At 34.0% G+C, this 24,046-nt stretch overlaps 2 protein-coding genes and 1 non-coding gene across 3 annotated transcripts; 2 read left to right on the top strand and 1 right to left on the bottom strand.

Moving 5' to 3' along the window:
* The first annotated feature begins 2,342 nt into the window (after positions 1-2,342).
* Positions 2,343-23,236, top strand: LOC135684386 (DNA repair protein XRCC1). Its single transcript, XM_065199929.2, has 21 exons — positions 2,343-2,493; positions 3,545-3,637; positions 4,689-4,725; positions 5,153-5,223; positions 5,584-5,662; positions 6,187-6,266; positions 6,719-6,805; positions 7,259-7,642; positions 8,323-8,376; positions 8,625-8,679; positions 9,209-9,249; positions 9,576-9,697; positions 10,342-10,382; positions 11,064-11,136; positions 11,641-11,749; positions 15,869-15,953; positions 20,553-20,625; positions 20,964-21,067; positions 21,383-21,536; positions 21,953-22,028; positions 22,447-23,236. Exons 1-21 carry the CDS (start codon positions 2,443-2,445, stop codon positions 22,555-22,557), a joined length of 1,980 nt encoding a protein of 659 aa, XP_065056001.2. The 5' UTR covers positions 2,343-2,442; the 3' UTR covers positions 22,558-23,236.
* LOC148957713 (signal recognition particle RNA) lies at positions 13,984-14,281 on the bottom strand. The gene has a single exon (XR_016145207.1).
* LOC135694628 (piggyBac transposable element-derived protein 4) lies at positions 16,053-18,940 on the top strand. Its single transcript, XM_065213446.2, has 2 exons — positions 16,053-16,519; positions 16,820-18,940. The coding sequence occupies exons 1-2, from the start codon at positions 16,332-16,334 to the stop codon at positions 18,813-18,815; spliced, it is 2,184 nt and encodes a 727-aa protein (XP_065069518.2). The 5' UTR covers positions 16,053-16,331; the 3' UTR covers positions 18,816-18,940.
* Positions 23,237-24,046: the final 810 nt, after the last annotated feature.

Here is a 24,046-nt window from a genome sequence, read left to right as displayed (position 1 = left end):
TTGAAGCAATGTTTTTATTTTCTTTAATCGACTCATTTCAAACAGTATGGGACGGGAAGGAAGTGGTTTGATTTTTTTATTTGTGACTTGGTTATGAAATGAATAAGTAAGAATTTTTTAAGGTCCCAATGACATGATCTGGAAATTCAACTTTTTACGCGATTAAGAATTTGCTTAAAGCAATCCATCAAAAGTGCATGTTAATTTTTTTTATTGAATGGATTTTAGATTTATTCCTTGTCTTAGTAGGTTGGAAAAACTCACTATTCGGCCAAGGTGTAAATTTGTCTGAAGGTACAGGATAGGCCTTACAGTAATGAGCTCAAAAAATTGGTACAAAAATTAGGTGGTCTGGTTTGCAAAACAGGACGTAACCATTTTGATCCGTATCGGACATTGTATGCAACATTGTTGGCCAAGGCAAAAGAAGCCTCATTACCTTTGCAACAATTAATGCACCAATCATTTTAGCGTTAGACCACAGCTTTACCACATCTATATACTTCTGGATGACCATGCACTTTTTGGTTGAAGAATAATTTTTTTTGGCTGAGGCTCAGTATGAATTTTTCAGCAAAATCTTCAATATTTACTATCGCTAGATTTATTCTCTTCAATAAAGTTATAAACATCGTTACATAACTGCCCAATTTTCCCATTTTCACGTATGGGATCCTTGCTTTAGGTCTTTCTTTGTACAAATTGATAATGTTTTAGTCTCGTTATGTTGCTCTCAATTTTCCTTATTTTTCAGTTATTAGCGGACCAAGCTGGATAAGTGCAAACGTTTCTTGGGTCGTGTATATAGCACTCTTCTTCTGTAGTATACCAATAAAATTGAATTGAATTATCGAATTGTCATTTGGGAACATACTAAAAATATATCTTCTACAAAGGAAGGAAAGATAGTTTCAGTTTCCCACTTGGCGATTATTGTTTTTCTAAATTAACATTAGGAGGACACCATTTTTGCAATATTTTGATGTTTTCTGCCTTGGCACTCGAATATAATTAAAGTCATTGGTCTCCATATTGCCATGACATACAGCCCTCTCCTTTATTTACTTCAGCAATTCAACCCTTTACTTTAGCCTCCATATTATTATCGCAGCACTCTCCTTATAAGTGTTTTTCACTAAGTTGACCGTTATTTCTGGCACTCTTCTTCAGTAAGCACAAAAAGACCATTCAAAGCTTTACTGTCTTTCGGGCAACCCGTCTCTGGTTCTACATAATGTATCTTTTCACTTTCTTCTCAAGCCCCCTCTTGTAGCTGTCTTACGATAAATATGAATGAAATGCACGTTTAACTTTTTTTTTATAAGAATAATTTTATAACAAGAGCATTGGTCAAAATTTAAGAACAATTTAAGAAATTTTGAACAGCGTTTTATCGCAAAAAGAGAATTTTTAGAAATGTGTGGGTGCTTTTCGGTAAATTTTCAAACTTTGCAGCAATTGAAGGTTGTCTCATTCACTTTGTTGGCAAATGTGGCCTGAACACGTCCCTAGAGCCGAAAAAGTAAGTAATTGCTTATACTCTATTGATTTAAGAACAATCCAGCCTCAGATTTTCGAAGAAATTCAGAACAGTCAGCCTGCACTAATTCAAATCTACTGGTTCTTATAAAAAAGAGCATAAATCCTGATTGCATCCTTTCGACTTCCCCTTAACATCATATTCCGTAATATTTTTAACAAGCTAATGCTCAATTGGTATAGATTATACATGGCGGCCTTCAAGGGGGTATTTTATGATTTTAGAAGGTGCAATGCTATACAGTTTAAGAACTTTTTTATGTAAGAAATCTAGGATAAATAAACATTCAAGTATTGACGAAGCTTGTGCTTAGCTTTATTCCTAAATTATTCTGAAATTTTACAACTTTGAGCCTTAATATTCTAATAAATATACTTGTATTAACATTTGTAAGACTATAAAATATTCTTATAAATGTATATCATATAAGCGGTAACAAAAAAATGGGCGTTTGACAGAAAAGATGGTTGTGCTCATGGACATCAGTGACCTCTCCCCAACCCCCACAACTCAATATATTGAAAACCACGCCAACTGCAACCTTTAACAGAAGATTTAGATTTATTGTTAAATTTTTTAAACTTGAATTATTGAATTTCTGACTTTTCAGGCATCGCGAAGGATGGGGGCTGGGGCACCCCCACTTTTTAAGAGAAAGCCAAATATTAAGTACTGGCCTATCAGTAAAGCCTTGTTTTATACAGTTTTAGCCCCCCCCTTTTTTTAGACCCCTCATTTTTATCAACGCTCATCGGTGCCTGTTTTTGGGGGACACAGTCTCAAGAGTGATGTAGCCTCGTTCTGATTCTTTCTTCGATGAAATTTAGTTCCCGCTGTAAAATATCGTTTAGGGGCACTGTCACTGCAAGCATTGACGCTCCTTTCTTTTGTCTTGTTTGAAGATGCCACAAATATTAATAAAGCATGTGATTTCTTTTACAAGTGAAGATCCTGTATGTATTTAGTTTTTAGATATACTTTGTCCATGATTATTTTGTATTTTGACTAACAATGGACAAGTACAGTAGATAGAAGTGGCCTGTGTTCTAACATGAATAAGATCAAGAAGCTGTGAAAATTTAATTTATTGATAATTATACAATTATTTTTCACTGTCTACACGTTCACGATGATCAGCCAAACTTGATACATGTACAGTGATTTTTGCAGGGTCATTATTGTAGAAGTTCCTGCACCCCCCCCCCCAATTATAATATAAAGAGAAAAGATTGGCATAGATTCAATACATACCTGACTTGCTTAGCTAGGGAACAAGTGGTCTATAGACACAGAACTGTTCTCTTTTCTTGAAGAAAAAACTGTACCTTTTTCATGGAACATTATATTATTTGTCCAATGGCTAAGACCCTTGTCAATAAATATAATGCCAAAATAGTAAGGATAATTATCATATTATCTAATAATCTAATCTAAATGTTACAGTACAGTCTCCATAATGGGTATTGCATACTAGCGGTTAGTAGGTTAGTCTTGATAATAGAAAAGCGATTATATTAGAAAATAAACTGGTCAGCACTGCTGGATTGGTAAGCGTTTATACACATAAAACTTTGTTAATTTTTGAAGTTTGGTACACCAATTTCAATAAAAGACACTCCCCATGATTTAGCCTAGATCCTATCCTAATTTGTAACATCATGCATGTTAATGGTTCTTGGGTATCTGTTATAACCCCAACCCAAATAACTTTTTGCCTGGCCAAAAACTGCAGACTAGGATGTGCTTGGGTAATAATCAGTGGATTCAGGGAAAAGTTTCAAGTCTGGTAGATGTGTATCATAATAACATGCCCTGCACTTTTATTGTTGCACAAGGGGCTAATTTTTTCAAAGATTAAGCCCCCTCCCTCATTGTTAAAGTTGTTTGTGCTCCTGCAGATAGCCTCTTGTGAGTTGTTTCATTTGTTTTGTCTGAACCTCTTTTGTTATGTCAGACCTACTCTTTAGAAATATATTGCTGACTTGTGCATTTGTATTTCACCAGAAAAATCCAGCTGATAATCTTTTAAAACTAGAAGACTACTATAAATGGAAGTGTGCCTCTGGAGGAGAAAGCAAAGCTATTGTTGTTCTTCAGGTGATTTAAGGTTGATTATGAAATAAACATCTCTCTGATTTTGAGAGCAAGTATTCTTATCAATTATGCTTACAATCTTATATGTATAACCAACTAGATAACTACCAGTTCAGTTTTGTTCTGTTCAGCTTGGTTTGGTTCAGTTCATTTTAGTTCAGTCCTGTTAAAACCCCACTACATTCAAAGACCATTGGAATAATTATTATGCTACATCAAAATTAGAGACAATACTGAAACACAAACTAACAAGAAAACAGCTTTATGAGGCAATTTGTATGCAGGGAATTTCTTAAAGGAGGAGCTTGCTCAGAAGGTGAACTAATCAGGAGAAAGCAACCCCTTAGTTGAAATTTTGGATTTTGATTGATAATCAGTGATTCTCTTGATTAAACTATTTGATATAATTAAAATATGTATGACTGGTGATTCAAAGTTTTAAGACTTTTATTCAATTGTGAGAAATTATAAAAAATGTTTAGAGGTTTACATATCAAAAAAAAATTTGGAAATTGCTCTAGATGGTGAAGCTACTACCCAATATACTACATAACTAACTAGCTAACTATCTAACTAACTAACTAACTAACTAACTAACTAACTAACTAACTAACTAACTAACTAACTAACTAACTAACTATCTAACCAAGTAACTAACTAACTAACTATCTAACTAACTAAATAACTAACTAACTAATAACTATCTAACTAGCTAACTAACTAACTAACTAACTAAATAACTTACTAACTAACTAACTGAGTCACTAACTAACTAGCTTACTTACTAAATAGCTAACTAGCTATCTATTTAATAATTATCAATAATATATTTATTTAATATCAAAGTATCACAATCTGAGGTGATTTCTTAATGCAACAATTTAACAATAAGGTTTTGTTCTATCATGAATCTCTTTGTTTCCTTTGTAAATCATCAACTCTGTTTGATGTAATTCAATCTGTTTGCTCTATTTATCAATTTTTCTGTTGGATCATGGAAAGGGTTTTTTCCAAAATGAAAGATAGCTTCACATTTATTTGTCTTTTTTTGCAGCTTGAAAAGGCTACTCAAATTCATTCAATTGATATTGGTATGTGTTAACAATTAACGTTTTATGGAACTTCTTGGTCTCTCTGGTTTATGTAAAGTTTGACAGTTTCCCTTCTAGCTAAACCTGACTAAGCGGCTTATTACTTGAAAACTTTGGGTGGAAAAAAACATTTCACATTGAAGTGTTGTTTTTTTCTTCAAAATAGAGCTACTCCAGCACAGCCCAGTTTTTCTGCATCCATATCAGGGTAGTGAAACTGGTAAACATGTGGTAACCTCCCAACATATCATATTCCGATTATAATTAATTTATATAATACTATTTTATATTAATTTGTTATATAATATTCTTTAATACTGTTATGGTTTGTCAGCTAGAGTCACAAGGTCAACTATTGATAATCATTCATAGGTTTCAAACTGCAAAATATATGTTTATGTTATTGTAATTCAGTTTGTATTTTTAGGAAATAATGGCTCTGCATTTGTCGAAGTTCTTGTTGGAAGGTCATCTTGGGATTCAGGAGATGAATTCAAAGTGAACCATTTTATGTTTGAGTCAAATTTATTCTTGCTCTGATGAACTGCAATTATATTTTGGTGAAAAGATATTTTTTGGTATTCCCTACATGCAAGATATATTATTTGATAATCCTGTCAAATTTATAAGAAAAGCCTGTCAAATTTATGTAGAAATCTTTTCTGCTAGCTTTGACTGTTCTAAAGATGTTTAAGTTTTATGTGTTAAATTAAAGGCCAGTTGGAAATTTTCCTTCTCCATTAAAAGCTCTTTCAACTTTTACGATTTTCTAGAACAAGTAGAACAAATTTATCAAATCAATTTGTAAAAATGCCTGCAAAAAAGGCTTCATCTGATGCTCTTTATGTTTCATAACAGGTTCTACTTGTTGCCTCATCATTCATGAGTCCAGCAGAAAGCAAATCAGGAGCTGGTACCTTTAGAGTTCGAATTTTTGGTTAGTCTATTTTCAATTTTCTTTCTTTCACCTAAAAAGCTTTTTGGCATTCTGAAACAACTAATACAAATAATATACAAATTTATTGTACTACTGTTCTTATATTTTTAGCAATTATTATTATTGATTAAGATATAGAGCTGTAAATGTAATCTCCTGCATATATGTATTCAAACATTAACTTATATTTCTTATTGTTTGAAATTAGTGAAATTTGAATTTGAATGATTTTCTAGTATTTCCAGCATGCTGCAAAAAGGTCTAGCATGCCCTCTGGAAATATTTTGGAAAATGATTAATTTTCTTAAAGAAAAATGGTAATCAAATGATCCAATTATAAGTCTTGAAAATTTCTGTCTTCCAATGTTTAATGGAAACTACAGCATGAGAACCTGCAGGCCTATAAAGTAAGTTACTTGTTCACCAGCTGTTTAGTTTGTTTCAGAGGATTGAAAACTAATATCATCTGCCATTGTCCTTGCTATCTTTACTTTTTTAAGCAAATAGCCAAATTATTTTTTCAGGAAATGAAAAGCTCAACAAAGCAGTTGCATCTGAAAAATGGGACAGAGTAAAGCTTGTTTGCTCACAACCTTATAACAAGGTACAAGGATAAGATCTTATGGGAGGGAGGTTGACAATACATGAAATTTAGTACTAGCAACATTATCATATTTCTCTTCTGCACTTTCTGCATATTTATTTATACAAATGTTTTGTTTCTAGTTTACTATACTTTGGAGTAAATGATTTTATTTATTTTGAACTTGATCAAGTACATAAATGAAATGATATTCAATGTGTTTAATCAATCTTATTTCTAAGGCTTATGGGAAAATAAACCAGGTATGACACCATCCTCTTTAAAGTTTGCTTTCTATTTCCATGTTCAGTATTGTTGTAGATTATAACATTGTCTAGGTTTAAGTAATAAAATTGAGAGTATTGAGAATTTTAATGCTGTGCTTCTCCTTTCTAAATGCACTTTTTAAACTATTGCACAAATGCTGAAAGGCTAATTTTTAATGTTAAAGGTATTTTTTATCTTCCATAAAGGATGATGGCTATGGCTTGTCTTTTATAAACCTTCACTCACCTCCACAAGAAGAAAAACAGGCAACTGCCAACGAAAATTCTAACTCTGTATGTACAGTATTTCAATAAACAATGCATTACACCTCTATACACCAGCCTCCCTGCATATAGATATCTAAGCTTCATTTAGGCCTCTTGCCTATGCAATGAAGTTTTGTATTTTAATACTTCATCTCTCTGTCTTAGAGTTAGTTTTACATGAGATGTTTCTGCTTCTCTGTGCTTCTACTTCCATTTTTTCTTAGCAGCTTAGAGCCATCCAATTGGGAGTTTTATTTTCACTTTTTTTAAAACTCATTGCATTAATATATGAAAATTCTTATGTTTAAACTAGCGAGAAATTATGTTTTCAATTAAAAACAAGAGGACTTTTCTTTTATATGGCAGAGGCCTTATAATGGTTGCCTGATGATCACATTAAACTCGCTTCAACTTAAAACTGCCAATTTCTAACACCAAAGTTTGTTGTGTATGTATATAAATTATCAATTTCTTTTGTAGTTGGATTTTAAAGCCAAGATTGGAAGATTTGCTTTGAAAGAGGAATCAGACAAGGATGAAATTGCAGTGGGCTCCTACTTTGCAAAAAGGCTTCACTCCTCATCAACTGTTTCTTCTCCAACAATGGCTGCTGCTGCTAGAGATGCAAGTTCTTCTATAAGGTCAAATTTTGTGACGTCATCACCTTCGGTTAAGAGCGCAGTTTTGGTGAAGAAAAAAGAGCATTCTTCTGAAAATGAACGTGCAAGCGTGGAAAGGTGTAAAATGCCCTCTTCAGCGTCATATAAACAGAGTACTCCTGTTTCATCAGGCCAAACTCAAATGAAACGACCTGAACATCGTACGAAAGTCAGTAGTGCTCACACAGTAGGCCAAAAGCAAGAGGTGCGATGGTCGTGAATTGTTACTTATATGTTAATTCTATGAATAGTACTATAATAATCCTATTGAAAACCGAAAGAGCCATTTTAACTTGCAGAATGAATAATGATCAAGTCAGTCTGGAATGACTTTTTCGCTAGTTGCTTTTAAGATTGTAGCTTGATCTCTTAAGCTGGCCTTGATTACAACAGTATCGTGACAGAATTGACATGCTGGAAACACGAGAATTAGTTCACCGAAAAAGAAATGAAGAAAAGGAGAAAGGAAAAAGTACTAGAGTGAAAATTAAATATTGAAAAAGAGATAAAAGAAAAAGGAAGAATATGGAAATTGTTTTCTCCTAAGCTTCATCCAATCTTGCAGCAAGGAGAGCTCTCTTCTCGATTAGCCTAGCTACTAAGGGATTGTCATGTTATTATCCTCATGATTGTCATGTTATTATCCTTTGTTTTGTATTGCTTTTAATTGAATTTTTATTGTATATAGTATTGTAGTGGAGTTTTAAAATGTAGAAAACTGAAATTGACTATAGAAGTTATTGGGTGCCAATGTTTTGAAAATGTTTTGAAAACAAAGGTATGCTTTTAAAAATGTACAATTTTATCCAAGCAAAATATTGTTGGTGAAAGACAAAGAATTTGTGTCAAGAGATGGAAATGCTGAAGATCTTATTTTTATTCTAGGCAACAAAACGCAAATATGATGAAATCAAAAAGACGGATTTGAAAAAAGAGCCTGTACGTTTAGAAATTACGTAAAATTACTATTTGTAACCTTTATTGCCAGTTGTAGTCGTTTGTTACCATTGGCATTCAATTGTAATCAGTTGTAACTATGGTATCTGGTAGTAACTAGTTATAACTAGTTTTACTCATCTCTCAAGACAAGCATGAGTAAAATGGAGCAGCAGTTTCTAGTGAAATGGAGCAGTAAAACCTATTTTGTGTGGTTCCTGTTCTTATATTTGTCCTACGTATCTTTGCAGCTGCCTCCAAAGAGAGAATCAGAAGTAAAAGATCCTCCACCGAAAAGATCAAAAAGTGATTTTCTTCATTTCTCAATTTATTTTAAAGGATCGTTATTCTTCGCTTCTAGTTTGAGTTTTGATGCTCCTTGAATCCTTCAAATATAATCAAACATTAGATCGCTAATTATTTCTTATGGGGTATCAATCCTAGCCTGTATCAATCCATTTGTGGACTGGGGCACAGGCTAATCAATCCTTACAGAGACTAAATATCGCTCGTTTTTATTTGTCAGATATATTTGAGCTAATGCAGTACCCCTCATGCGTGCCTTTGTAAAAAGTGCCAAGTTCTTATATTTTCATTTTCTCCAAGTTTCATCTGTGAACAGCTTTTGAGACAGCTGCTGTCACTTTAAAGTATATTCTTTTATCTAAGCAATTCTGTACTCTATTCTATACTCTATCTTAAAGTTTATGGTTAGTTAGTCTTATGATTGCTAGTCTTAATTATTAGCTCATTTTTGCCATTATTATAATTTTTACCATTATTATAGTTATATTTTAATTTATTCATTGCTCGCTAACCTTCCTTTTTGTTTCAGAACGCGTGAAATATAAAGGCCTGGCCTTCCATAAATTAATGGTATGGTTTTTTATTCTAAAACAATCTGGCTTTTGTCGTTAAAGAGTAGTTTGTCTCAAATTTTGGTCACATCCTCCTTTTCTGATGGTTTATAAGGCAATTGCTCTCAGGCCTAGATTTCTTGATGACGATTTCCATCGAAAGAATAATTTTGCATATTGTCGTTGAGCCTTAATATTTTTTCCAAGCTGCTGTTTTTTTCCAAATATCCCTACTCCGTAAATTTTTTAACTTCATATTTTCATGGGAAAATCTTTTCTGTTTTATGTGATAAGCCTGTGTACGTAAAATTTTCAGTAAGTAAAAGTTGTTTATTTATTGAAAAGGAAAACGTCGTCTTTGTGCTTAGTGGTTACAAGAATCCAGAACGAAGTGATTTGAGAGACAAAGCAATCTCAATGGGCGCAAAGTATCGTCCTGATTGGGCTCCTGGATGTACCCATTTGATGTAAGGTCTTTTATTCCTTGGTCTACCTTTGAATGGAATCAATTTTCATTCCACTTTGGCAAGGTCTGCGGCCTTAAGATAATCAGATATGATTTACAGGGAACCATGTTTAATACTTGTAATTAGAAATAAACTGCTTACAAATCGAATTTAATAAGCATCAGCATATAATTTACAATAAGTAATTTACAATAATTTAAACATAATTTACAGCAGATGTATGAAATTTTTTTAAAATAAATGCTAAATTTTGAGCAAAAAATAATCTGGTTAAATCTTTGATCTGTGTTATGCAATCAATGTCCTAAAATCAAATTTTAAGAGAATGTATAAGAGCTTCAATTTTTGGGTCTTTGGTATGCCTTATGCGTCAATTGTTTTATGTGTGTCTATGTTAAGCGCCAGTTGTCGTCATTTCTACTTGGAAGGACCTTATATGATTTGAAAAAGCAGTATATTTGCTACCCCACAGTTTCTCAATGTATAGAATTGTTAATCTTTCAACATGACGTCAGAAGATTCTCTAGTTTCTCAAATCAACACTGAAGCGTCGTTAATTCAGAAGACATTATTTCCCCCTTTCTCTGGTGTGTGATGAGAATTTTGCAAGAATTATTTTATATATACTCATTTATCATTTTTAGATGTGCATTCAAAAACACACCCAAGTTCAACCAAGTGTTAGGTATGGCTGTCTTTTTTATATTTTGCTGTTGATGGGTAGAGATGCAAGTCACAATTTCTTGGTTGTGCTTTTTCTTTAACCTTGAACAGATGACGTCATCATTATCATGATCAATCATCAGCAACATTTTAAACATTATCGATCATAATGAACATCAATCATTATCATCAATCATAATAATCATGAATCAAATCCATTATCAATCATAATGATTATCAGTCATAATAATCATCAGTCATAATAATCATCAATCATTATCATCAATCATAATCATCATGATTCATATTCATTATCAATCATAATGAACATCATTCATAGTGAACATCAATCATTATCATCAATCATGATAATCATGAATCAAATCCATTATCAATCATAATGATTATCAGTCATAATAATCATCAGTCATTATAATCATCAATCATAATCATCAATCATAATCATCATGAATCAAATCCATTATCAGTCATAATAATCATCAGTCATAATAATCATCAATCATAATCATCAATCATAATCATCATGAATCAAATCCATTATCAGTCATAATAATCATCAGTTATGATAATCATCAGTCATAATAATCAATCATAATCATCATAAATCATATTCACTATCAGTCATAATCATCATCAATGTAGATATACTCGTATCATAATCTTGCTTTTATCTCTTGAAAAGGAAAAGGAAAGATCGTTGGTCATAAATGGATAAAGGATTGTGCCAAAAGGAAAGAAAGAATATCAGTAAAGGAGTATGTGCGTTAATTCTAATTAGAACAACATTGAGTCTCAGTTCTTTTGAATACAGAACGAGCTTTTAAATTTTTTTGTCAAATATAAAGTAGCTTGAAAATGGCTTTGAGAAAAGCAAACATTTTATAACATAGTTCTGTACCGCCAAAAAACTGTTCACATTAAGAAGCTGTTAATTTTTTCTGTTTTCATAGTTCATACTAGTTTTCCTACTTTTGTAACTCGCGAGGTCGCCAAAGTTTGGACTAGTTATACTTTGTTCAAAAGTGTTGGAGAATAGATCACGTCTGTATCTAATTCTTGTCGTAGATTTTTGTTGCTACGATCAATAACTTTTGACGCCATGGCGAACAAAGGCAGCTCTAGTGAGACATTTAGTTAATAATACAGAGTAGACAAATGATTTTAGGCCACTGGCTAGCTCGGCTTTTTATAAACTAATTCAGATGCTTCTTTTCTTTCTTGAGACGAGAAGTAATTGTTTCTTACTCTTATTGTTTTAGGTATCGTATTGATGGAGCTGGTTCCAGCTCTGAATCTGAACAAGACGATAATGAACCACAACATGATTCGCCTGGAAAATCGCCCACAAGAAGAAAATCTCTCGACCAGGTTCGTTTACTCTTTTACTAACAATGGGTAAATCATTAAAACAAACTTTATTTTAATTTTGTTTATACCTTGTTTGTTTGGTTTAATCAATTCTTATTCTCCCTTACAATATTAACACTGTCTATTGTATATGATATCAGGTTAATAAAGGTTTGAAAATTTGCCACTACCGTAAGTTTTAAATCTTTACTCCTATCACAAACATTTACTAAAGCACAAATCTTTACTATAGCACAAATATAAAAATTGAAAAAGCAAACATTTTACAACATACTAAAAGCTTTTTCGTCTGAAATTCCTCAATGTGTAAAACCTCAGTTAGAATAAGGTTCCGAATGAACAAGATTCAAAATATGTAACAATTTGTGGATCGAAATAGGCCAAACAGAATAATGCGAGCACATGGCCAGTTTAGTTATCCAATCAGTACTTCGTGCCTAAATATCCTATCCTCCAATATTTGGGTTGTGCGTTCTACGTAGCCAAAATCACAGTGGCACGTAGATTTATAAACAACAGAACTCTTTTCGGAGGTAGGAACTATTGGAAGGACTCTCCTAGTGCTGTAAACAATAGAAGGATGAACAGCGAACATTTTGTGATGGCTTGTTCAATCTGACTTGCGAATCGCAAGGAAATGTTGCCAATCCATGGTAGTTTAAGATAAACTTGACTCTTTTGTGGTTCAAAATGTTGTGAAATGTTTTCTTTTTTCAAAGCCATTTTCAAATTTTGTACCGCCAAAAATTGTTCAATTCTTTACTACTATATTTCTTTATCATGAAAGCATTTATGGAAATGTATAATACTAGCATAATAGAAGAAAAGTATGTAGCATTCAATTCGTTTATTTGATAATTTTTGATATTTGATAACCACATTATTTTTACATAATCAAGTACACTTATGTTTACATAGTCAATATTTTTGCCTAGAATTTTAAGAAGGAATGTGACACTATTTAGTTAGCAATATTTTTGCTTCGTGACTTTTTATAAGTGAAGTGGAATTACATTATGCCTCAGCGTTAAATACTGCGCAAAGTGTTTCTCAAGAAACTGCAATTTTGAAAAGAATTTTATCCATTGCAGCAAAGGTCACTTGTTTTCAATCAAAATATGAAAATTTTCTGGAGCATATTAGAATTAAGAATTATTTTTAAGTTTTTGATAGCCAGGTAACCTTATGAATACTAAATTGCAATCTTTTAAGATACTAAATATTTGATAAAAACAAAAGCCAACTTCAAGATAAAAAATGCCTAAGGCAAGACAAAATGAATTTTTAGTAACATCCTATCCTCTCTAGAAAGCCTCTCTAGAAGAGCCCCCTTAATTTTCCGAAATAAGTTACACAGTTACATGAAATATTTACTGAAATGAGTTTTTAAAAGCGAATTTTTATCACAATGGATTTATGAAATACCGGTAAATATTTTTATGTTCTTTTGCAAGCAATTTTTGGTGGTACAAAAATAACAAATGGCTTTTACAAAAACAAATTTTTTGAAACATCAAGTTTTTTGTAAATTATTGTTTTTTTTTCAAAGCCAATTTCTCTATCGGACTATAAACGTTTTATTTTGCCTTTGACAATATAGTTGCTAGATGTGTAGTATGCATTAATTCCAGAAATATGTAAACGCTCCTGGAACTAACATTTCGCTTCAGATCTATTTTGTAACGTTCAAAGGAATTGAGTGCCGAGAAATATTTTCTTTTCCACAGGATGTCACAAATAATTCTTAATGTTATTATTTATATATAAAATCGCACTAAGCTTTCTACGGTAATAAATATCATTAAAAGACAAAAATACTAAGGGGAAAAATTGTAATGTTTAAATTTCAATTTACCGGATAACTTTTCTTGAAAAAAATGTTAGTAGAACAATTTATATTTCAAATGTTTCATTACAAATGTATGCAACACTGATTTTCAATTGCCATCGCCGTAGGCTAAAAAGTTGAAGATATGCAATTAATTTTGAATATGGCACGAAATAGTGGAAACTTAGTATTATATTTAATTTAATTAAATTAAATCAATCCCTTTTCATAAGAACACCTTAATATTCTTAAAATACCTTGGTTTTTATTGAAAAATTATTCTTAGACAAAATTGTTTCATAGCAAAAACCAGAAATTAAATTACCAACAGAAATTTACCAACAAAAGCGATATCAAAAAGAAATTAAGTATAGTTTTACAAAAATTTAATATAATTGATGAAAAAGCAGAACCGTGTCCGACTATGTTGCGCGGGCTGGCGACTATTCCCTATTCACAGGCGCTATCCCACTACTGCCCGGCGCGGGAACTTTTGCCTGCTGTGTTGCCACCCTGGGCCTATACGTTCCTCATTATCTAACCTGGTCACATTGAATTCCTTCAAAGTCACCATGTTGACGTCTGGCTTAGTGCGGACGCCCGATCGACATAGGCAAACAGCAACCAGTGGTCCCGAACTCAAGCCGTCCAACGATTCTAACCTCCAAGCAGCTGGATTACAGGTGCGCGCCACAACACCCGGCAATCAAATCTGCTCGACAAGACGATATTATTTATCAAACGTTGCGAAGCCTCCTTCGCAATTACGCTGGAAAGGACTCGGGGAACTAGAAACCAGTCGCCTAGGACTAGGGGTCATGACTATCAAATTGTTTTCTTTTATTTATAAATTTTTCCAAAATATTTAATAAATTGATTAAATGATTTCACAAAATAAAAGCATCCTTTTTATTGAGAAATCAACAGGAAATGGCAAATGCCTTCTTTCTATCTTTGTGTGTCTACTTTCTAGCCTTGTTTTCCACCAGTCTGCAGAGTATGGCATGTGCACACCGGAGATATTTTTGCGCAAAACCTGTTGCACACCCGTATTTTTGGGTGTGGCAACTAAGATGGGTGTGGCTTGGTGTGGTCCCATAGAAAATGTCAGCTGATAAAAACAAGCACAGTTGTGTATGAACAATTTGAGATATCATGAATCTTACTTGACAAATATACAAATAAAAACTTGCGCTATCTTCAACAGTATACTTCACACGCATTTTTACGGTGAAATGCAATTTCACAAATTTTAACCACAACAGGGAAAAATAGTCGGTGCACACCAGCACACCATACATTTTTGGTGGTGCACACCGGCACACCAGGCTTTTTGCTCGTGCACACCAGAGATCTCGTCGAAAAGTGCCTTACTCTGCAGACTGGGTTTTCCAGTCGCAATTAAAAGCAAAATTCAGATTTTTGATGTATTTCTTGTGTTTGTGCTATTTTCGTGGCTTTTCAAATGATTTTTTTTGCATTTTTTGATTTTTTTTTTAATTTTTTTCCTTTTCTGTCATATTTTGAATTTTTAATAATTTTTTAATACTTTTTCATTTTTTGAAAAAGCTTTTGACATTTTATTCTCGTATGTTTTACTCTGAGATCGTGTTAAATTTGTTCTTTTTTCTAATTTTGAGCTTTGTTTGCCAGAGTAAATTGAGATTTTTTCAAAGCCTGTGAGATCTTTTAAAACTTTTCCTGTGTTCGATGACCCAAGTTTTTAAAATCGTTTCTGCTTTCAGACTATTGCTGACATCAAATTGATCACGTTTAACTATCAACAGAAACCTTCCGTTTTACCTTTCCTTCGTGTATTCATTTCCAAGCCATTGCATTTCAGTTCAATTAAATTATTTCGGCACGTCGTTTAATTAGAACTGGTTTTCAGAAGGCCATAGCAAATGTTAATTACAATTTAAAAATAGCTTATACTTAACACAGTGGCTGCAAAATGAATAAAACATAAATTTGCTTTCGAATAAGGCCCGCCCTAAAATATTTTGGCTTGTTAAACCCCACGGGCTTATTGGAGGGCTTACGGTTCAAGCAGGCTTCTTCACCTATCTAAAAGGAGCTAAATCAGTTTCACGTTAACTGTTTGATGTAACATTGTTGTAATTATGTGATTGTTCTTGAAAACTTTTTCACTACATGACCACTGCGTTTGTTTGTGTTTTGCATAAAGTTACCCTTAACACTAGACTATTAAAGTTTCAGTTATAAGGAAAACTAATGAATTTGCTATTCAAGATGAAGGGAAAACAAGCGTGCTTTGTAATATATTTCAGATCGAGACTGGTGGTGATGATACAGATACAGACAAAAGCAAAGAGCTGCGCGAAGAGGAGGCCGTAACGTTGGATGCAGAACAAAGTAAGAGTCGTTTGATTTAAGAGATCCTAGCCGTTGTTGCTCAGCACTTGCTTACTTTTTAATGTTACCCAACATGAGGTAGTCGAGGACATGTTTAACCCTTTAATTCCTTATCCAGATGTACATCTGGATAAGACCACGTGACCGATACCCTAGCCGAAAATATTTTATTTTGGAGCTCCAAGGCAACATACCCTCCTTAACTTATGCTAAAATTGCTCAAATATGATTGGACAGTTAGAAAATTATACTTATTTGATTAATTTATGCGCTTCTTTCGTATAAATATCCCAGACAACGTGGGCCTGTAACCGCCATCTTGACTGATCTTGTTGCGTATGTCGTGAATGAGGCGTGTTTTTCAAAATTGATTTTAAAATGGATAATGAGAACGGACTTGACTCAGAAGATGAATTTGAGATCGACTGTGCCTTATTAAGTGGTAGAGAGGTAGAAATTCGGTTTGTAGCACCGCTGACGGAAAGAGTGGACGAACCAAGACGAAGGAAGCCCCGCAGGAAGCGACAAAGAGAAGAAAATCCTGAAACTTCGAATGAGAGTGGATCGTAAGTTTACATATTGTTTCCTTCAAACTTTTGGATGCATTAGCGATAAAGAAGAACCATTTCTGAAGCTGTAGTGAAAATCTTAGAATAATGGCTAACTAAGTACGGCCAAAAATTTTTGTTTTTTTTGGGAGTGGTTTTCAAGAAATTTTAGGCCCGTGATAAACAAATCAGCTGATTTTGTATATGGTGGCTCTGAACAGATTCACTTAGATTTCTTTACTATTTGTTGCACTGCTGCAGAAATTACCAAATTATAAATCATCTTGTCTTTGCTTATTTTCTATATCTTTGTTTTAGGCAGAGTCTGGCTGGTTCAGGACATCCAGTTGAGTTGGACGATGAGTTGGACGGAGCTGTAGTAGTCGATGAGATCCATGACGAGTCAGAAGTTAGTGAAGAGGAGTATCAGGATAGTGATTGTAGTTTGGCAGAGTCTCTAGGCTACACAGGTGATAGGGAACAGAAATGGCTTCCACCACATAATGTAAGCAGTGTTGGCCCAAAAGTAGTTTGGGCGAGAGGCAGTGCCCCTTGTAGAGCCTTAGACTTTTTCTTGCTTTTTTTTTCTTTTGATCTGATGGGAACCATAATTGAAAACTCAAACATTTATGCTGTGTATGGTCAAGGAATAGGTCAAAGCTACATGTCCCAGGACCATGGTTGCCATGTGTGGAGACCCATTGATTTGATGGAATTTAGGAGATTTCTTGCCTGTCTATTTTATATGGGTATTGTTAAGGCCCCTGCTAGGCGTAACTACTGGCAGAATGATAAGCTTTTTTCTGGTCTTCTTGGGTCAATGTTTATTCCAACATTTTCTAGGTATTGTGGAATACTTGCTGCCCTTCATTGTGTAAACTCTGAGACAGAGGACAAAAGTGATCCATTAGGAAAAATAAGGAATTTCTATGACCATATGCGAAGTCGCTGTAAGGAACTTTTTACTCCTGGTAAATGTGTGTCAATAGATGAACGTATGGTTAAGTCTAAGGGTAGGTTCTTCTTCAAACAATATATAATGAATAAGCCCACTAAATGGGGTTTCAAACTTTGGGTTCTAGCTGATTCTGCTACAGGCTACAATTGGGATATGGTGGTTTACACTGGTAAAAGCAGAAAGGATGATTGGGATGATTTCAGTGTTGTTGATAATAGTTTTGAAGGGATAGAAAGAGGACTTGGTAGAGCTAAGGCTTTTAATGAAAACCCCAATCCAGAAAATGCAGGAAATCTCATCAACCAATTAGCTGCCAGAGTTGTTATTAATTTAACAAAACCTCTGGTAAACAGGGGGTATGTTCTTTTTGCTGATAACTTTTATTGCAGTGTCCCATTGTTCCAATATTTGACTTCGGTTGGTATAAATGCTGTTGGTACTGTAAGGGAAAATTCCTCCTCTTTTCCTGAGGTAATGAAAAATAGGCAGTCTTGGGGGAAGAAACTTGATCGAGGAACAATAAGGTATATTAGAAATGGGGAAAAGCCGAATGATGTGTTGCTTGTACAGTGGGTTGATAGGAATGTTGTCTCTGTTCTCTCCACCTACCATTCTGCCAATGATTATGATTATTGTACAAGGAATACAAAGGTTGATGGAATTCATAAAAAGGTTAAGGTTTTGAGGCCTAAATGCATTTCAGATTATAATAAAGATATGAATGGTGTAGATTTATCTGATCAGATGTACCATATGTATTCTGTTCAATATAGGACTAAAAAGTTTTGGAAAACATTATTCTTTCATTTTATTGATATTTGTTCTTGGGATGCATATGTGTTTTGGAGAGAGCTTAGAAACCCAACCCCTGAGCAGAAAATGCCTAAGAACTATTCTTTTCTTGATTTTAAAAAGGATTTAGCCCTTCAGCTTGCTTTTGTTGAGCAGAAAGCCATTAGAGCAGAACCAGAGGTCAGATCATTTGCAGATTTAGGTACTAAAGCTAGTAATGTAGAGGACTTCATCTGTAAGGCAACAGCTCATGCAGTAAATAGTGCAAAGCAAAGATCAGCAACTTTGAAGAAGGCAGTTAGTAAAAAGGAATTGTGGCAGAATAGATTAGAGAAAGGGCATTTGCCGGTGAAGCTTGAGAAACACCAAGTTTGCAAAGTTTGCTCAGTTATGAAGTCAGTGCATAGCATAGATCAAAGTTATAGAGCAAAAACCTCATCATTTTGCTGTGTTGTATGTGATATCCCTTTGTGTATTGGAGAAAGAAACTGCTTCTTGCTTTTCCATTCCCCAGAGTTTGAGCAGTACAAGGAAGCTTTCCTAAGTTACAGTCGTGATCGCTAGATTAGTTGTTGTTTTTGGTAAATTCATGTAGATTAGATAGAGAAAAAGCAAAAAAAAGTAAAAAATAAAAAAGCATAAAAAGTAAAAAAGAACATTTGGTCAAAATTACAATCTTTTCTCTCCAAGATTTTGTGTTTTTTACTTGTTTTCTTTCTCTTAAAAGTCGAAATCGAAATTGCACTTGCCAAATTGAATTGAATTGTTTTAGACCCATTGTTGCATATTAATTAATTAAAAAAAGACTGTTCAAGAAAAATGATTGATATTTCAACTCAGTGTGCTAAGACTATGACAAAATACATTATTGAAAGAAAAAAGTAGTTAAGTGTTTTATTATTGAAGATAATTGACCTTAATTAATAAAGTTATTTTCTGTTATATTCAATTATGCAAATTGGATGCTAATTAATGTCCAATTATAATATAATTTTGGCATAATAAGATCATTTGCATAAAATACAGCTATTGATGATTACTTGGGCAAAAGATCATCCAGTTATCTTGAAAAATCAATTTTTGCTGAATTTTTAGATAAAGTAGGCAAAAATCCTAAAATTCTGTCAATAACGAAAGGGTTAAGGTGAGACAATAACAAGTTTTAGCTGTCCCTTTTTTAAGGGTTTTTTGTTTTCAAATTCCTTCTTTTAATTGGCAAACCAAATCTAGTCCCTCGATCCTAGGGAGGGGCATGTAGATTAAACAAAGATCTTTGTGTGTGCATGCAAAGTGTTTAAAACTGAGGTGTTGTTGTTGGGAAAACTGGGCTGGACTAATTGCCACCAGTTAGAAAGTTTGCACTCCTTTCCCTTTAGGTGTAGTGGATGCAAACATGCCCTAATATCACGCCTCACGAAAACAAATTTCCAAATCGTTTTAAACTGAGGAGAAAATGCAATCATTTAAATTCTGTCACGTAATACAATCTCGGGGTAAGAAAACTAGAAGTTGGAATTAGCAAGGAAAATTTTAAAGAACCGCTAAGCATATTACAGATTGAGGGGGCTTACGCGTTTGGGGGGAGCTAAATATGCTAAAAACCAAGGGCACGGAAATTATTTGTATGGTTTTAAGCACATTTAATGGGAGGGGGGCTATAGCTCTCTTAGCCCTCTCTTCCCCCTTTCGCTGTCCCTGAAAACTTTAAACAAGCGTTTTTCCACTGCCTGGTTGAATGAAAGCTGGTCTTGTTGTCTTCGTGTTGATAGTTTTAACTGTTTATGTGTCGAATCACATGGTAAAAAGAAACGCCTTTGTAGAGTAATGAAATTCTCAAATGGTGATTTAAAGAAACTTAATTATTTTCAAGCAGGTTTAAATGAAGTGATATTAAAAGTTTGCACTATCTTAATGAAGTAAATTATTTACAGGATTTTTTTTGCGTTTTAGAACATTTCCGCTACCAAATCGGTCAATCGTAAAACTATCTTCCACAATCTTTTTTCAGAAACAGTTGAACCGCAAAAATTTCATCTATTTTTGTTAGACCCCCCCCCCCTTCCCCCCTCACACCCATCCCTTTCATTGATTTTCAGATGAGATACCACAATCTCTCGCGAATATTGCGATCCCTTACAATTATTTCCAAAAATCATTGCGGCAAAATTGAGGGTTAGGCCAGATCCGCGAATTCCTAAAAATACATATATAAAATATATGTATTTTTGCACAAAGATTTTCTTCTTTAAAGGTAATTTAGTCCTTAGAATGACTGTTTTCTTCCTTTCATCCCTCGTCTAGCACAGCATGGTAATTCGACGCTCAGCTACGATTCAGGCAGTGAAGGATGGGATACTGAGGATGAGATTAGAAAGTGAGTGCCTCTAAATACTTCGTGTAACGACAAAGGAAAGTAAGAATTTGTTACTGAATTGTGCATAAATTGATAGGTTTATTTTATTATTCCTTTTCACGTATTTTGAAAATAATTTGCCTTAACTGATCGAGGCATTAATTGATCTGAGTTGTAGAAAATTGCCAAAGATCGAGACTGTAGACAGGCACTGTATTCGAACAGAATAGGGATTATGACGTCACATCACGATTTCTGAATTAAAACGAGGGGTCTCAACTGCCATATGACGTCACAACAGCAACTTTCATTTAGAGTATTTAGAACATTGAACAGCACACCTTTTAACGCTTTTAAAGGGTTAAGGAAGACATGGCTAAGAAAGGCAAAAGGTTTAAAGGGGATATTGACGATGATGATTATGGAGGGACCACCGAAGATGAAAGCGACAAGGAAACAAGAGGTATGTCTTCTTGGCTAATCATAAAAAGAATTTGGAAGGGAAGGAGCTGAAAGGGAGTGCTACATTAGCCCCCAATTATTTGCCAATTGCGATCTATTGTTTGCGTCAAAAAGTCTCTTCTTTCACTCTTCTTGAAACAGGGGCTCAATCAAAGTTGACATTGAAAATAAATGTTAGTGCTGAAGTCTTTTGGCATTGATAATATAGGCCTATACCCTTTCTATAAAAAGTCTCTGCTAACTGTTAATTGGATTGTAAAATGTAATTTTATATCAATCAGATGCAAAATTATTGTTTATATGAATTATGTTTCAGGAAACAAGGATGAAGATCAAAGTGCCAAACCAAAAGAACGCCCAAGTTTGCCTGAATTGCCCGACTTCTTTGACGGGGCACATTTCCTGCTCTATGGTGAATTTGAGCATACAGAACGAAGGTTTCTTAATCGGTACATAACAGCTTACAACGGGTGAGGGATACACTAATTCGCCATTTTCTCTTATAAATATTTTGATATTTCTTCAATAACTCGTTTGATGAATTTTGCACCCTTTTAAGTCATATTTCGTTTATTACTCTTTCTCCAAGTGGTGCAGATTTTTTTTATATTTTGAGTGTTGTTCTCGCTGTATTATAATTATCTATAGATAATTATGACAAAGCCACTTTTCATTCATTTGAACACTATAAAAAATTTATAAATAAAACTAATAAATATGATTCTTGTGTCTTTGTCAACTTTGACGCCATGTTCCAGGAACACAGCTTCCAAACATCATCGAAAGATTTTTGTTCACGAACAATCTTCCTTTCTTTATTAGCAGAGGGTTTTTATACATAACCTGGAATTGAGTTATCTTTAAAGAGAAAATGTTCTTTTTTTAGCGTTGTTGATGATTATATGAGCACTGGAACAAAGTTTGTTGTGTCGAATAATGATTGGGATGAAACTTTCATGGAGGTAAAGGCTTCTTAAATTCCTTTAACATTGTTTCAAGGCTCGCATTTTCATTCCCTTTAAATAAAAAGTTTCGACAATAGTTAAGCTGGGATTAATGAAATAACCTTTACAGGAAATAAGCAGGAAAAAATTATTCCTTATTGCTACTTTTTATAAAAATGTAGTGCAATGACCTGCTGAGTGTTTTCTAAAAAACCAAATATCCATCCGAGTTCATATGTCTGCATGCAGGCAAAGAAAATAGCTAACTATCTAACAACAGGTGGCAATGAAGTTATCTTAAAACAATCACATCATGTAATATTTTCAATGAAATGATTCGTACTTTCAGATATTTACGTATTTTCTATTAAACCTGTAACTTCTGTTATGAATTTTTCTGTAATGAAACTATACGTAATTCCTTCGTCAAATTTAGGCCTTCACAAGTAACCCAAGTCTAGAGTTTGTTCGACCTGCATGGATACTTCATTGTCACGAGCAAGAATGCCGCGTCCCCATAGACAGTTACGTCATCGAACGGGAATAGTAACAGAAAAAGAAATGAGTGGTTTTAATCTGAGAAGGATGAAGTGCAGCGGAATTTCTCACATCCCATCCCATGTAGTTAGCTCTAAAGCAGCAAACAGGACCAATTTTGATCACAGCCTCGTACCAAACGCCAAGTGTATACCCATAATACAAGTGGTAATGATAAACAGCGCAGATGGGAATTAAAATGCATGTAAGAAAGGGAGAAAACGATAACAGCCCTAAGCTAGGTGTCACGTCTCCTTCGCCAGTTCTTGAGTTCAGAATCGTATTTTTACTATATAGCCATTTTGCTATTTCTAGTCATTTCTAACGCTAATGCCATAACTAACGAGACAGAAGCCGAGCCCCAGTCCGTGTAACCCCCCCCCCCCCCTTTAAAAAGGGAGGTTTAACAGTCAACTCTACGCTTTCCATCATCCCATCCAAAAGATGATTAATAGCCTACCTGGTCAGTTAGATTTGCAACTCTCAATTTTTGCAGCTGCAAAATATGACAAGCCTGTTATTCTTAGAAAGATTTTTCAAGTCTGTGGCAAAATTTTAAACTGAATGACACTTTTTACGTAATCTATCTCTGTCGATCTAAGACAAATGTGTTTATATTTGTTAATAATTATCGTTTTCTATGATTTGTGGGTCCAATTATTCCTTCGGCGGTTTTTAAAAGCTATTAAGAACAACAACAAAATTGCTATCGGGCCAGGGAGACTCTCCTTTTGAGCCTACTGTAAAAGTTGGAATGGCTTTTTCACCCCGAAATCGTGACTTAGAGTTTTAAGGCCAAAATCAAAAATTTTCTTGTCGGCTTAACTAACTGCAGGCTGACCGAAAATTAAAGCCACATTACCATTGAAGGTACATATGATTAGCTGACACAAACTTATCTCGAAATAATGTTATTGAAAAAAATAATCTAAATGTCATTATGAATATTTTGATGAAGTTTGGATTATATGACCAAGAGGGTAGCGCCAAAAAGTGCAAAATTTGTGTCTTAAACGTGTCTTTAGACATTTATCAAATTTTGGGATGTTACTTTCCAAAGCGTGTTTAATTTTACAAACAGCGTTTTAATCAAATGTAACTGAGCAAATGCCATTGAATTTCAATGGCATGGCTAGAAGAGCCACGACGTGCTACAGGGTGACAGGGAGATACTTGACCTAAAAAATCACTTTCAGCCCAATGACCTCGTTTATATCTATATCGGAAAGCTACAGAAGCACCACGCCATAAGGAGCCCTGGATCATACGCACAACCATTACATTGTAAACAAATGATCCTTTGGTACCTCCTCACTAGAGACTTACTCCACGACGCCTCTAGAACCGCCAGCTCCCCTTTGCTGACGAACAGAACAAGATATAGACCTTTTTTGTTGAGAAAGATGCATTCTACGAGATAAGAGTGATGCCCCTCTACATTTGAACACCCGCCCTGGATTATCGAGCACCACCAGCCCTTCAAAATGCACGCTACGACA

This window comes from Rhopilema esculentum, chromosome 21 (assembly GCF_057945365.1).
Source record: "Rhopilema esculentum isolate cy_ngs chromosome 21, ASM5794536v1, whole genome shotgun sequence".
In the NCBI taxonomy this organism is placed as follows: domain Eukaryota; kingdom Metazoa; phylum Cnidaria; class Scyphozoa; order Rhizostomeae; family Rhizostomatidae; genus Rhopilema; species Rhopilema esculentum.
The sequence above is the reverse complement of the archived record's forward strand: the minus strand, read 5'-3'. Positions and strand labels throughout refer to the sequence as shown.